General features: G+C 47.7%; 4 protein-coding genes across 4 annotated transcripts; 2 read left to right on the forward strand and 2 right to left on the reverse strand.

Moving 5' to 3' along the window:
• Window positions 1-566: 566 nt before the first annotated feature.
• Window positions 567-3,499, forward strand: BHQ10_009005 (uncharacterized protein; the record flags this gene model as incomplete). Its single annotated transcript, XM_040881874.1, has 9 exons — window positions 567-696; window positions 760-764; window positions 814-904; window positions 954-1,120; window positions 1,179-1,823; window positions 1,873-2,553; window positions 2,604-2,774; window positions 2,826-3,342; window positions 3,447-3,499. 9 exons carry the CDS (start codon window positions 567-569, stop codon window positions 3,497-3,499), a joined length of 2,460 nt encoding a protein of 819 aa, XP_040737507.1.
• Window positions 3,500-3,564: 65 nt separating this feature from the next.
• On the reverse strand, window positions 3,565-4,704 carry BHQ10_009006 (uncharacterized protein; the record flags this gene model as incomplete). The annotated part of the gene is made up of 2 exons (XM_040881875.1): window positions 3,565-4,262; window positions 4,311-4,704. The coding sequence occupies 2 exons, from the start codon at window positions 4,702-4,704 to the stop codon at window positions 3,565-3,567; spliced, it is 1,092 nt and encodes a 363-aa protein (XP_040737508.1).
• Window positions 4,705-5,162: 458 nt separating this feature from the next.
• Window positions 5,163-10,595, forward strand: BHQ10_009007 (uncharacterized protein; the record flags this gene model as incomplete). The annotated part of the gene is made up of 3 exons (XM_040881876.1): window positions 5,163-10,408; window positions 10,469-10,537; window positions 10,589-10,595. 3 exons carry the CDS (start codon window positions 5,163-5,165, stop codon window positions 10,593-10,595), a joined length of 5,322 nt encoding a protein of 1,773 aa, XP_040737509.1.
• Window positions 10,596-11,182: 587 nt separating this feature from the next.
• On the reverse strand, window positions 11,183-14,257 carry BHQ10_009008 (uncharacterized protein; the record flags this gene model as incomplete). The annotated part of the gene is made up of 5 exons (XM_040881877.1): window positions 11,183-11,302; window positions 11,369-12,747; window positions 12,796-13,234; window positions 13,285-13,385; window positions 13,450-14,257. 5 exons carry the CDS (start codon window positions 14,255-14,257, stop codon window positions 11,183-11,185), a joined length of 2,847 nt encoding a protein of 948 aa, XP_040737510.1.
• Window positions 14,258-14,976: the final 719 nt, after the last annotated feature.

Consider the following 14,976-nt stretch of genomic DNA (forward strand, 5'->3'; position numbering starts at 1 on the left):
GGTTGGTTGTGTGTAATTCACAAAGAAGTCAAGAATGCGACAATTACATCAGAAAGGATTGAATCAAGATCTGATGTGCTTCTTGACTGGCCCGGGATGGGTTGACACTTGCAAGAATGCCCGTCGGCAAGCGACAGCGGGGTGTTTATTTGGCAGAAAATGGATACTGTGATGGATGGCTGCCAGGTCCTCTGCTTTTATCTATTCTACATTGTTACATGGCCGTTAGTCCCTGAGCTGAAAGTAGGATTCGCAGCTGTGTCGCATTGGGGCTATGTCGTATGGAGGTCGCTCTCTTGTTTGACAAGCTGAGGGTCCATTCCTCCCACGGCCACAGTCAGACTCTAATAATAGCCCTGCCCGTAGTGTCTCAGTTTGGAGATCTGATCGTCAAGAATATACGGTAGAATAGAGAATATAAAGTTCGCGACCAAATTAATCCTGGGGTAGAGCTTTGGTGAAGAACAAAAGAGCGCCGGGATGGAAATTGTTTTTTGCGTGCCTTCCTAAGTTATTGATGCACCGTTCCTGACTAAGACACCAACAACCTCAACCATGTCGGAGCTATGGCTGCCCTAGACTCAAGAAACAAATTCTACCATCCCTACACCCCCTACGACATTCAGCTCCAGTTTATGAGCTCATTGTATGACTGCATCGATGCAGGCAAAATCGGCATCTTTGAATCTCCCACAGGTCGGTGCCAAGCGTAAAGCGATTGTGAGATGAAATAATGCATGTTTCTAAGCCGTGATATAGGAACTGTATGTTTGAACCTTGACGACCACTCGGATGCCACTGACTGCTCGTTAGGGTAAATCGTTGAGCTTGATATGCGGCGCGTTGACGTGGCTGCGCGATCACAAGCGCAAAGAATTTCTCAAGTCGATAGATGAATTGTCTGGTGGGTGCTGTATTTGTTGCTGTCATGAATACAAGCTGACCGATGATAGCTGATGATGACGAGCCGGAGTGGATGGTTGAGTATGCTAAAAAGGAAAGAACGCAAGCTCTGACCCAGAAATGGCGAGAGCTAGAAGAGCGACTTGCCAGAAACAGAAAAGAGGAAGAACGGAGGAGAGCACTGGGACAAAACCCCAATAGGCCAATCAAAAAGCAGGTATGTGTGAGCGCAACTACGATACTGTGATACAGTGCTGAAGTGCTGATATGTATAGAAAATTGATATTGTCTCTCCAAACACTGAAGGCGATAGCTTCTTCGAGCTAGACGAGTATGAGAGTGACACGGAGACAGGAAAGAGTGTCTCAATTCCTGGGCTCAGCAACATAGAAGGGCTATCTGCTAGTACTGTTGCACTACTTGATCGCTTCAAAGGTCGAGTCACAGGTCAAAAGGAGAATGAAAACGACAACGACAACCAAACAAGAATCTACTATTGCTCGCGCACTCATTCGCAATTGTCACAGTTTGCTCAAGAGCTGCGAAGAGTGAACCTTCCTTCGAGTCTTCCTTCCCCGCAGAACAATGCAGAAGAAGAGAAACAAGAACATGCTGAGCTGGAGGAAGTTATCAAGCATCTGACTCTCGGGTCTCGCAAACAACTTTGCATAAACCCTCGGGTTTCGAATCTCGGAAATGCCACGGCAATCAACGAGCGTTGCATGGAACTACAACAATCTGGGGTTGCAGCAGATAAAAAGTGTTCGTACCTACCAAATAAAGAGTCCGAAGACGTGCTGTTGGACTTTCGTGATCGTATATTATCTACAGTCCAAGATATTGAGGACATCAGCCAAGTTGGAAAGCAGCTTTCTATCTGCCCTTATTACGCAGCGAGAAAAGTTATTGATCAGTGCGAGGTGAGTTGAACAGACTGCTTGATCAAAGCTGCATTGCTGATTTGTGCAGATAATAACCCTCCCATATCCTTTGCTACTCCAACGATCCTCCAGAGAGGCACTGGATTTGTCCCTTCGAGACCATGTCGTCATCATCGACGAAGCACACAATCTGATGGATGCCATCTCAAATATACATTCTGTTTCCGTCACACTAGATCAACTCCGAACATCTCTTTTCCAGCTGACAACCTACGCACGGAAGTTCCAGACACGGCTGAAGGGCAAAAATCGTGTCTATGTCACCCAAGTAATCAGACTTGTCAGTGCACTCGCAGAAAACCTTCAGTCACTCTCTCAGAAACATAATGCATCAGAAGTCATTGTTCATTACTCGGATCTCGTTTCAGGCAAAGGGGTAGATCAGATCAATCCTTATAAGCTGACGAGGTACTTGCAAGAGAGTAAACTAGCAAGAAAAGTTGATGGTTATGTTGAGCATGCCAATAATCAAGATGGCAAGGTGAACAATGGCAAGGCAACACGCGAAAAGACTGCAGTACCAGTACTGTTCCAAGTACAGAGCTTTATCTTGACCTTGATGAATCCTTCGGATGAGGGCCAACTATTTCTCAACAAAGCGGATGATGGCGTGCTTTTGAGATATATGCTGTTGGATCCCACGAATCATTTCAGAGATATTGTCGACGAAGCGCGTGCAGTCGTTCTAGCAGGAGGTACCATGTCGCCGGTGAGTTTGGAACAACCAACAAACAAGATAATCATCTCTAATCTTGACAGATGTCGGACTATGCCGATCACTTATTTTCATATGTGTCTCCAGAGAAGTTGGACACGTTTAGCTTTGGACATGTCATTCCACCAAAGAACCTAACGGCTCGCATACTCGCCAAAGGGGTACTCGGGAACGATTTCAGCTTCACATTCGATCAGCGAAGTTCTGATTCCATGGTAAGTTGCTCAATCTGTCTGAGGTATAATGTGTGTTAATCTGTCCGATAGATTACAGATTTGGGACACACGATTGCGAACCTCTGTGCTGTGATCCCAGACGGCGTCGTGGCTTTCTTTCCCAGCTATGAATACTTGAACCAGGTACTGAATACCTGGCGGAAATCGGGCATGTCCAGAAATGGAGTCTCGGTGTTTTCAGAGATTGAGAAATATAAGCCGATAGTCTATGAAAGCAATAACCAGAAAAAGGAGTGCAATACTGACGATATCCTTTTCGAATACTCGAAGAAAGTCGAATCTGGCTCTGGGGCACTCTTACTCTCTGTCGTTGGAGGTCGTCTCTCGGAAGGCATTAATTTCTCCGACAAACTAGGCAGAGGTGTCTTGATAGTTGGACTACCATTTCCAAATATTCACTCGGCTGTCTGGAAAGCGAAAATCGGCCATATTGAGAAACAAACTTATGCAAAATTGACCCAGAACGAGACAGATTTATCCGTATCAAGACGACGGGGAGCAGAGACAGCCGCCAAAGCAGCGGGGAGAGACTTCTTTGAGAATTCGTGTTTGAGAGCAGTGAACCAATGCATTGGGAGAGCAATACGGCATAGGAATGATTATGCAGCTATCGTTCTGATTGATAGGAGGTACGAAACGCAACGGATTCAGGGGAAGTTGCCAGCATGGATTCGACAGAGTCTGGTGTCTTCTGCTACTTCTAATATTCGGGGGGATCTGACATCCTTTTTCAAGACTCATCAGTAGAAGGGTCCATTATGTAGTCTATTTATAGATTACTCTTCACATCGTCTTTCGTCTCATCCAGCTTCAACACAGACTTGTGCATAAACACTAGCGCTTCATCCATCATTGCCTCCGTAAAGTCGTGGGCTGTGTTTTGATACACAGTATCCTGGATCCACAGATCCGCCTTCTGAATCGGCCCACCACCCATATTTACATTGCTTCCAGTAGCAGCGTGATTCTTCAACCAAGTCATAAACGACTCCGTCAGCCGATACGGCACCAACTTATCAGTCGCACCAGACATGCACAGAATCCTCTTTCCGCCCAGATGACGGTTAATAATCTCTACGGACTTAACATCGTACTCGCCTCGGGACAGATTGTCCGAAATACCACCGGTCAGGAAAGCAGCCGGATCTCTCTTGCGAACGACCTCTAGCAGTGAAGATGGAAAGTGTCTCGATCCCAAAAACTGGCTCCCTGGTGCATCGCTCGGCTGTAAATAGGTAGATAGCTTCGAAAGTCGGGCTCGATCAGTCATTAGCGCAATGTAATCCGGCATACCCACCACGACGACACCGGTAGTGATGCGTGGTTCGTGTACAAGAGCAAGCCAGGTTGTATGGCCGCCCAGAGAAATTCCCAGCGCAAAATGGGTGGCTATGGAGTATTGGCTCGTGGGAAAGATGTACGCTGGTAAGAAGTCGATTAGGGTTGATATGTCCTCTGCCGTGCCGGCTATCCATACATTAGTATATAGTCCTGAAGGGAAGAGGGGGGACGAACAGTATACAGAAAACATATCAGAAGCATGATTCTCATTCCCCGTTCTCCAAACCTCATTCGACAAACGATCAATCTCTCTCGAGCCATGATTCCTTGCATCGAACGTGACTGCTATCAACCCCCTCTTCTTCCTCCCTTTTGACACAGAAGACTCAGCTGCTGAGCGTTGATAGTGGTCATGGACAATCCTCCTGGCGACCTCGGCCACATCATTTTGCGAGTCGAGTCGAGGATGCATGAGCCATACGCAGACTACTTCGGAGACATTGTTGGCGTGAATCTCGGACATGCCATAGACGGTGGTCTGGATGCCTGCGATGTGGAATGCTTGGGCGGAGAGGGATGGGGTTGGTGGTGCTTTGTAGCTGTTTAGGGGGGAAATGGAGGAGGGCATTTTGGCGTCTTCAATTAATTTGTATATACATGTGTTTTTTCCTCCTCGTCAAGTATGTAAAGTCAAGGAAATATTAGAGGAGTATATACAGTCTCGGCAATCACTTAACCTAGGTAAAAAAGCCATTGGCAGGGGCGGAGATTAGTTATGGGCCTCCGCACGTGGGTCTCCCGACGTACTTCCTGATACCTTGGAAGCTATGCCAGACACAGCATTCATCCTAGACAATATCGCAGATACCCCCTATCATACGGTCAGCTATCACCAGTACTCTTAACTCGTCTTGCTTTATGGATAGCTCAAGTCATTGCCAATAACCGTCACGCTAGGTTTGTTGTCCTAGCATGTTGGCAGCGTGAAGTTCCCGGATCCAGTAAGTTGTCAACACACTACAAGTTACTCAACAAGACGAATAAGATGAGAATCTAAGTATATTAGATTCCAGCTACACCTAGACTATGGCCGAACTCAACGAGTCCTCCCAGCTCGGATCGCTCTCACACCAAAACAATAACAACAGCCCTGGAACAACCCCTAAGAAATTCCTCCGCCAGCATCAGCCCCCTTCCCCAGGCACGAAGTCCTCGCCGTCGTTCGCCCCTACCAACAATGACTCTGCAGACAATGCCGATATCTTCACACACATCAAAGGAGCACGGTTTCCCTCGTCGAGTCGGGCAGGCACCATCGTCGATCAACCGATACAGGAGGAGGTAGATTCGCTAGACGACCAGGAGGAGGCACCAAATGGCGATTCCGGTGGTGTAATTCATGAGGAGCAAAATGGTACTGTCGCTGCTGTGGACCATGCAATGTCCGGGCGAAAGCAATCTCTGGACTCTACGGCTGGCCCGGAGGATACCACGAATGACATGTCAGCCAAGGACCGGAAGCAGTCTCTTTTCAACAAGTTACGGGCATTCGCGGCTACACCGTCTTTTCCTTCGCATTCGCGGTCTGCAAGTGTCGCTACTGCTCCTACAGGTGTAGGGATCGAGAATGGTGGCATCAACCATGACCTGAATACCCCTGCATCAGAAAGAGGGCAATTTACCTTCCCTGAAGAAGCATCGGACGCTGGAAGTGAAGGAGATGCAGACGCAGAGGAAAGTGCAGGCGAACAACGGTTACGGCTACGAAGAAGGAAAAAGTCGCAGAGGCCCCGATCAACCAAAGAACCACACGAATCGGCCCCGAATACCCCCAGAGCTGCCGCGACACCCGGACTGTTCTCTTTCAATTCATTTCATCCTTCAGAAATGACGAGGCCAAGTATTTTTCCGCGAAGAGCTACAACCGACATGTCTGCTTCATTACGCGACCCCGTTTCGGAAGATGAGGGTCGGAATAGACTTAACATGGATTCCCAATGGAGGAAAAGAAGCAACGCGTGGTTATCCAGTGCCCGTGGATTGACATATAGTGGACGCACAGATACGCAAAACACGAATAACACAAATGCAACTTCCAACACCGACGAGAGACGGCCTATGAACCTTCGAAGGTTGACTGCTTTCGGCACTCCGACCGGAGAGCAGGAGGGCATCCGAGAAGCCTGGAGACGACACAAGGCCGAAAGAGGATCTAGTCTCAGTGCACAGAAATGGCGCCAAATCAAGGCTGGGTTGAAAATGATTGGACAACGGCGCAAAGCAGACAATACGATAGACCATGCCAAGTCTGCAGAGCTACTGGCAGAGTTGACCTCCGGTATCCCTGCTGCGTTGATACTTGCCAGCATGTTCCAACGCGACGAGCACGGAAGTAAACGTATTCCCATTCTGCTTGAGCAGCTCAAGGTGCAAATCACGGATAGCCGATTTGACTCGCATTCTGGCGATCGTCATCTCGTCTTTCGTATTGAGTTGGAATATGGAAGCGGAATGACCCGCATGAAATGGATCATTCACCGCACATTGAGAGACTTTGCCAATCTTCATCTGAAATACAAGTTGCAAATTGGAACTCAAAAGTATATCCAGTTGAAAAGTCAAGACAGTGCGCATATGCTTCCTCGTTTCCCCAGAAGTGCCTTTCCCTATCTACGTGGTGTTCGGGGCCTTGATAGCGAACGAGAAGAAGAGGAAGAAGACGGCGGTGGTTACGAAACTGGAGCAGAAGCAACCAGTGGCAATGAGGCTCGTCGCAAGATGAAGAAACGACGCTCGTCTTTTGCGATAAATCGTCGTCGTTCTAGTACTGGCGTCACGTTGGAGAACGACGCTACTGCTGGAGAAGGTGCTGCGGTGGCGACAGGCGAGAGGAGGTCCTACTCTGAACGGCAGCGAAAGAAACTGGAAAACTATTTGCAAAAAATGATACGGTTCTTGATCTTCCGACCTGATAGCAACCGGCTTTGCAAGTTTCTTGAATTATCCGCACTGGGAGTTCGTTTAGCTGCAGAAGGCAGTTATCACGGAAAAGAAGGCTTCTTGGTTATACAATCAGCCAAAGGTCTTGACTTCCGAAAGGCCCTGAGACCAGCCTTACTCAAGCAGAGACACTCGCCGAAGTGGTTCCTTGTTCGTCACAGCTATATCGTCTGTGTTGATTCACCGGAAGAGATGAACATATACGATGTGTTTCTCGTGGACCCCTTCTTTAAACTCCAATCGCAAAAAGTCAGGCTCAGGGATCAAAAAGCAAAGGACATTGCGCGTCATGCCAAGGACTCAGCAGCTCACCCTCAACACCACACACTGAGAATGGAGAACTCAGAGCGAAAGCTTCGCTTGCTTGCACGTAACGAAAGACAATTACACCAGTTTGAAGATTCTATCCGATTCATGGTTGAGAACACTCCATGGGCTAAACCGAATCGGTTCGATAGCTTTGCTCCGGTACGAAAGGGCTGTTTTGCGCAATGGCTAGTGGATGGTCGCGATCACATGTGGCTTGTATCCCGTGCCATCAATCAAGCCAAGGATGTTATCTATATTCACGACTGGTGGCTAAGTCCGGAGTTGTATCTGCGCCGCCCAGCTGCTATCAGTCAAAAATGGAGACTTGACCGACTTTTGCAAAGAAAAGCCCAAGAAGGCGTAAAGGTGTTCGTCATAATGTATCGAAATATCAACTCTGCTATTCCTATCGACTCGGAATATACAAAGTTCTCCTTGCTTGATCTTCATCCCAATATTTTTGTGCAGAGATCGCCGAACCAATTCCGACAGAACACTTTCTTCTGGGCTCACCACGAAAAATTGTGCATTGTTGACCATACGCTTGCATTTGTCGGAGGAATTGATCTTTGCTTTGGAAGATGGGACACCCCGCAGCATTTGCTGGTAGATGATAAACCCACTGGGTTTGAGTCGTCTGACGGGCCAAAGGATACTGACAGCTGTCAGTTATGGCCAGGAAAGGATTACTCTAATCCTCGTGTCCAGGATTTCTATGACTTGGATAAGCCTTACGAGGAGATGTACGACCGTAACATCGTACCGAGAATGCCGTGGCATGACATTTCGATGCATGTCGTCGGCCAGCCTGCCCGAGATCTTACCAGACACTTTGTCCAGAGATGGAATTACATTCTGCGCCAGCGCAAGCCTACCAGACCTACACCGTTCTTGCTGCCTCCGCCAGACTTTAATCCTGCTGATCTCGAGGCTTTAGGTCTTGATGGCACCTGTGAGGTGCAGATCCTGCGTTCAGCAGGTAATTGGTCTCTTGGAACCCCAGATGTGACGGAACACAGTATCATGAATGCCTACGTCAAGTTGATTGAACAATCCGAGCATTTTGTGTACATTGAAAACCAGTTCTTCATCAGTACATGTGAGATTGATGGCACTAAGATTGAGAATTTGATTGGAGATGCCTTGGTTGAAAGAATCATCCGAGCAGCTCGTAATGGAGACAACTGGCGTGCTGTCATTATAATTCCTCTGATACCCGGATTCCAGAATACGGTCGACTCTGAAGGTGGCACTAGCGTTCGTTTGATCATGCAGTGTCAATACCGCAGTATATGTCGAGGTGAGACCTCCATTTTTGGTCGTCTACGTGCCGAGGGTATTGAGCCTGAGGACTATATACAGTTCTTCAGCCTGCGAACCTGGGGCAAGATTGGACCAAACAAGCAATTGGTCACTGAGCAACTATACATTCACGCGAAATGTATGGTGGTAGATGATCGGGCAGCTATCATTGGATCTGCTAACATTAATGAGCGTTCCATGCTTGGTTCGCGCGATTCCGAGTGTGCAGCCCTTGTGAGGGATACCGATATGATCTGGTCAACAATGGATAGCAAACCTTACTTAGTTGGTAGATTTCCGCATACCCTGCGAATGCGGCTTATGAGGGAGCACATGGGTATTGACGTCGACGAGATTCTTGATCATGATCTCTCAATGGAGGCGGCAGGACGCCCAAGACGGGACAGTGAAATTGATGCCGCGTCTCTAGATAGCCAGGCTAACGGAGTGGGCCAAAACGGAGAGCGTGACAAGCAAGACGAGCGTGAAATGATTGAGCGTCGCCATCGGATTCAAGATGAGTTCCTCACTCGGTCCGAGGACATGCATAGTTTCAATCATGATGTGGATTGGGAACAAGGCAACAATCCAAACTTGAAGTCCAGCAGGAAACTTACGGCTGATCCGCGGGTTACGGAAAATGCCGAGCATCGAAATGAGGTTGCTGGACACGGCGCAGACCGCATGAAGATTGGCCTTGAAGCAGGTGTTGGATTCGGCCGTGATTCTGCTATATTGCAGGACAGTACTGAAGTCCTGGTCAATGACAGTGTGACTGAAGGAAAAGGGACCTTGAGCAGCCCGAGAAAGACGCAAAAAACTGCTGAACAGGAGCGAATCCGAAAAGACAGTGCTAAAGAAGCAGTATTGCCTCCTACTCCTGGACAAATCGAGCCGGCTTTGGATCTTCCAGAGACTCCATATTCGCGACTTCAACCACTACCACAAACCAACGATGCCGATATTGGAGGTCCGATGCTACCACCCAAGGAGTCTACAAGTGGTCATCCGCTGGCTGCTACCATCCGACAGCCATTTATCGATGAAAATTGCATGCAAGATCCTGTGAACGAGACGTTCTACTTTGACACATGGCAGAAGATTGCGGACAATAATACCAAGATTTACAGGACTGTGTTCAGATGTATGCCGGATAGCGAGGTCAAGTCATGGAAGGAATATAAGGAATACACGGCATACGGTGAGAAGTTTGTGGAGGCTCAAAACCAGCAGACAGATGTATGGAAGTCGCAGAACACGGGCACCGCCAACAATCAGTCTACAGTGAGCATGGACACGACTGCTCGACCTGAGTCGGAGAAGATGGACAAGGGGCCCGAGGCTGTGAAAAACATTGATTCGCCCTACCAACAAACATCGGTCGAAGATGAGAAAGCTGCTTTGAAAGAGGCAGATGACGCCACTACACAACCGTACCAGTCCACAAACCCATCAACAGAAGTTCCCGAAACCGAGGTACCAGCGACCGCAAGCGAGAACAGGAACAGAACTGGCTCAGGCTCAGTTCAGCCACCGTCATCAGTCGGATACTCGGGCGCCTTGAACATGAACGTGACTGGATCGACGTCCAGACGTCGACGAACAGTGACTCGGGGCTCAAGAAGAGAGTTCCATGCTTCCGATGGAGTGATTGATTTGCGTCATGCGGATGAACTGTTGCATTTGACGCAGGGCCACTTGATTGCTTGGCCTTATGATTGGTATATCTCCTCCCTAGGATTTTTTTCCATTAAGTCGGGGTGCTAATGATTGGGATATAGGCTCGAGAAAGAAGAACAAGGCGGCAATTGGCTGTACACTCTTGACCAGATCTCTCCTATCGAAATCTAGTATGTCCCTCTTCTAAATATCAACTGGCATGAAACTAACAGCGATCTCAGCAATTAATCCTCGCCCACTCACTCTTCTTTTCTACCTATCTCTCTCGCACACAAGAACTCATAGCTGCATCACTCTCGCTCCTCAACCCCTCCATGACTTCATACGCATATATTAATAATACCATCTTAACAGTAGCATTCTCATTTCCCGACTGTGTTTTCTACCTTGCTCGTCTTTCTGTTTGCTTATTGGCGTGTTTTTGTATTGAGTACATACATCTTGTTTCGTATTATTACTTGCATATGCTAGCGAATGCATGACTGTACTGTGTAAAATTGTTGAAAGTTCCAATCGGCTCGCACCTATGAATAAGTGGCATGCAATCAGTAGTCGAATCTCACAGTGTCTAGCTAGAGATAGCCCGACGTAGTCTGACGAGTTGATAGAATTAGACACACACCATAACCGAAACAGATTCATATCCATACGTACAATTATATTTATCTATATACAAGTAACCCATCCCAAACGTCTACCCAAAAATTTTGGTATCATAATCTCATCTAAATACCCCATATAACACCATCGCATAGCATCGCAGGGCATTGAAGAGCGGAGAGAGAGCAAAAAAATAAACAAAGTATGTTGGCCGGTCAGGATACCTTCTCCTGCGCCTTCTCATCTGTCAGACTACCCGGTGAAGCTTTCCCGGAGGCGGGACTGGAAGTTTTATCTGTTTGATCGGATTGTTTGCGGGGGGATATGCGGCCGTTCTATAGTAATGTTTGTTAGATCTTGAGATATGAGACTTGGGTGCAACTTTGATGGTGAGGATTTACCTGTTTGGCCCAACGTAATCCGCAACTATTACACAAATCACGATGTCCACTTGGTCCACGTCTCCATTCAGGCGTATTCCGCGTTCCGCAATTTGCGCATGTCTTTTCTATTGGCCCCGTTCCTTTCTTTCTCTTGCGCTTCTTGCGGCGGCTGAGGAGGCCTTGCAACTCCTCTGCAAGTAATCGGTTATTCCTCTCGAGTTGTCGCAATTCGAATTGCCAGCTTGAGCTTCGTACTGTTTTCAGTTCTTCGAATATGTTGTTGGTGGAAAGCATAGCTTCGTCTTGGGTGCCTAGTGGAAGTCCGTGTGAACCTGCTTCGGTCGAGACTGTAACCGGATGCTGACCAGGTCCTGCTCGGACGCTGCTATTTGCCTGCGAGGGTGGAGTCGTGGTGGTGGCCGCCATCATAGTACCTGCTAATGTTGTTGGTGTAATGACCCCTGGACTGTTCACGTCGGTTGTTGTAGACGATATCACGATCGGGTTGTTACGTTGCTGAAGGTATGTCGACCGCGAATTTTTCAGTAGATATATCCGAGCAATCAAGAATGAAGGTTTCGTCCCTGGGCTTGCGTCTCCCGGAAACAGAACAGTCTGCGCCTGCAAAACATGACCGCGCTTGTGCCTGATCTCATGCTTGAACGTGGCTTGCCGTCCTGTACGCGCGACTTCCAACGCCTTGCCCAATTCTCCCCGCGAGTCGCTTCGCATGAAATCTTGTATGCCCTTTCCTACCATTTCAGCCGGAGTCCTATCAAGGAGGACGCGAGCATTAGAAGAAACAAATAAGAACATCCCAGAGATCGAGATCTTTGTCCATAAATCGTTCTCTCCTATGCCCCCCGCTTCCAGAGCGCTGGATCGGTCCAGTGCATATACCGGGCGCTCACGACCAACGAGTATCAGACACTTGCGTCCTTTACCAGGCTCAATATGTAGTGATCCATAGCTTTCGAACCATACATAGCCGCTATTCTTTCGTCGGAAGCGGTATATCACGCTGACAGGTGATCCGGCCGTACTTTGCTTCAATTCACGAGTGACCGGTGCAATGTCACTAGGGTGACAGACCGATGATATCGATCGTCCCACGAGCTCACTTGGGTCGTATTCAAGAAGCCGCGAGCTGGATTGTGACAGGTAGAGAAAGAGACCTTTGAGCGATAAAACATGAATCACGTCGTCGGCATTTTCGAGTATAACTCGATCCAAATAACGCCCGTCTTTGATACCTAAGCTGATATTCTTCAAAACAGTTGTAGCTTCATCATGACTGATATTCCTCGACAGATTCGTCTGCGACCTTCGCGATTCAGGTGCATGTAACACATACCGCGAAAGCTGATCCCGTTGATAATTAATCGAATAAGAGCCATCTATCATGCCTTTAGAAACTTAGATATAACGAATGTCTTCGAACTTACCAGCATTTCGCTTGGTGACCGCTTGAGGTTGCTCTACAAGATCAACTTGAAAACCCACATAAAACCTATAGTCGCTCGTGTTCCAACGAATTGGAATCATAGTTAAAAGATTCATGAAAGATTGTCCTCCTTTGCGGTAATTGATCATGCTAACTTGAACCTCAGCTCGAGATTGTATTTTTTCTTTCAGACGCCAGACCGTCTGGTCATCCACGTATTTTCTTTTCATTCCTGGATCGGTTTTGCCGTCGGGTGACTGCAAGAACCTGCAATTTCTACCAAGAATTTCATGTTTCGTATAGCCGGTAAGACGCTCAAAAGCATCAGACACGTAGACGATGGGCTCGTCATGAGACGTCATATCGCAAAGTATGAATGCACAGGACATGTCGACAGCGCCAATATCTATTTCTGGGTTTGGTCGACTTGCTATTTTGGCCTGTATACCTTTTAGCGTGTTTCCGCCCGGGTTTGGGTAGATGAACTGACCAATATCCCAAACATATCAAACCCACTACTCGAGTATATGTTGTAATATTCCGACGCGACTTTGCCTGCTCCAGGCTTAGGCGTTGTTGACGCAGCGATTTCTGGAAGATTCATCAGCACTGTCTTGTCAATTGCTATGTAGTAGTTTATCGTAAGGAAATTTACCGGATGGAACGAATGGATTGCGAAAATTAGGCGGGGTGGCTGATGGTTTAGATGGTTGCTGTTGCATGAATGGAGAGATGGACTGAGATTGACTGCTGCTCTGGCTGCGTCGTGGTAGGGTGACCACTGAGCTTTGTTGTCGTATACTTCCAACCGGAGAAGCATCGTTCATTCTTTGACCGGGTAGAGACAGATTAAAGTTGGACAAATCCACCCAGTTGTGTTGGGTATTCAGCTGTTCTGGCGCGGTTGTAGGTTGCATCGACGACTGGGGAAGAGGGACAAAGGTAGAATTCGAAAACAGCATATCTAAAGACTGCGACTGCGCATCATTCGAAGCATCAAAGCCTAGCGAGAAAGCCATGTCATTTCCCTGGAAATTGGCTGCACCGGGATAGTCCTGTTGAAAAGCAGTTATCGGATCCATGGAAGGCGCATATGTTGAATTGTAAGTCGTGTTCAAATTGAATTCTTCTGGGTCTTGGAACAATGCTTGGTTTTGTGGATATTGTTGCATTGACATGGCATCATTTCCCGCAAAGAGCATAGTTGGATCATTGCCTTGGTTGACCGACGGATTAAATTGATATGCTCCCATGGCGTTCCCTCCCGCCCCCGGTTGCTGCGTGCGAGCATTTTGCTGTTTGCTATCGGCTGCCGACATGTTGAACCTTAATCCGAGCTCGTTGCTTCCTTGTAATCCGACCGATGCACCTGTTGCGCGCGCCGGGAACGAGTTTCTTCGAGCCTGTTCTTGGTCTTGCGATGGTATCTGGCCGGCATATTGCCCCGAGTCGAATGGGTTCATTGTGTACGTCGAGAGTCGTATCGAATGTTATCGACGAGTATAATCGACATACACGCGAGCGCTAGGCCGAATCGAAATCGATAACGTGCGCGGCGCGGTGGTGATGATCTATCCTCGAAAATCGTATCCCGTATCCCGTTGGCTCTAGAGTTTTCACATCGATATAATTCGAGGACGAAGATGAGATGGCCAAGTTTTATCACGAACACACAGCGTATAAGCTCGATGAAGGTGACATTTACCTGCGCCAGCACAAAGGTAGTTGTTCGTTGTAGAGCAGCGGGAGTGTGATTATTAGTATGCGAAATCAATCATCGCTCTCGGATTAGTCCTATAATGGCGATATAATACAATATGATTTATTAGTTTAAGGCTCCGTTGAGTTTGAAGCGGAGCGCAGATGTGACTAGTCAAGCGAGACGAAGAGGGGATGTGACCACTGCACAGTCTGGCAGACGGAATTGACGATACTGAGGCGACAATGAGAATGAATAAATTTGTCTGATGTCTTGGGGAGCAGGCAGATGCCGTAGGTACTCGCACGATGGAGCAAGCAACGTAATGTCGAGATATCGAGACGTGACCGCAGAAAGAGAGATATGTATATCAGATGAATTGAGGAACAAAAGAAGATGACGGGCCTAAGGTAAGGAGTGAAATTAGAATATTAGTGGTAGAAGTAGTAGTATGTAATTGAAGAGTCGACAATGAAAATAACA

Source organism: Talaromyces amestolkiae (assembly GCF_001896365.1).
Source record: "Talaromyces amestolkiae strain CIB chromosome Unknown scaffold22.1, whole genome shotgun sequence".
Classification (NCBI taxonomy): domain Eukaryota; kingdom Fungi; phylum Ascomycota; class Eurotiomycetes; order Eurotiales; family Trichocomaceae; genus Talaromyces; species Talaromyces amestolkiae.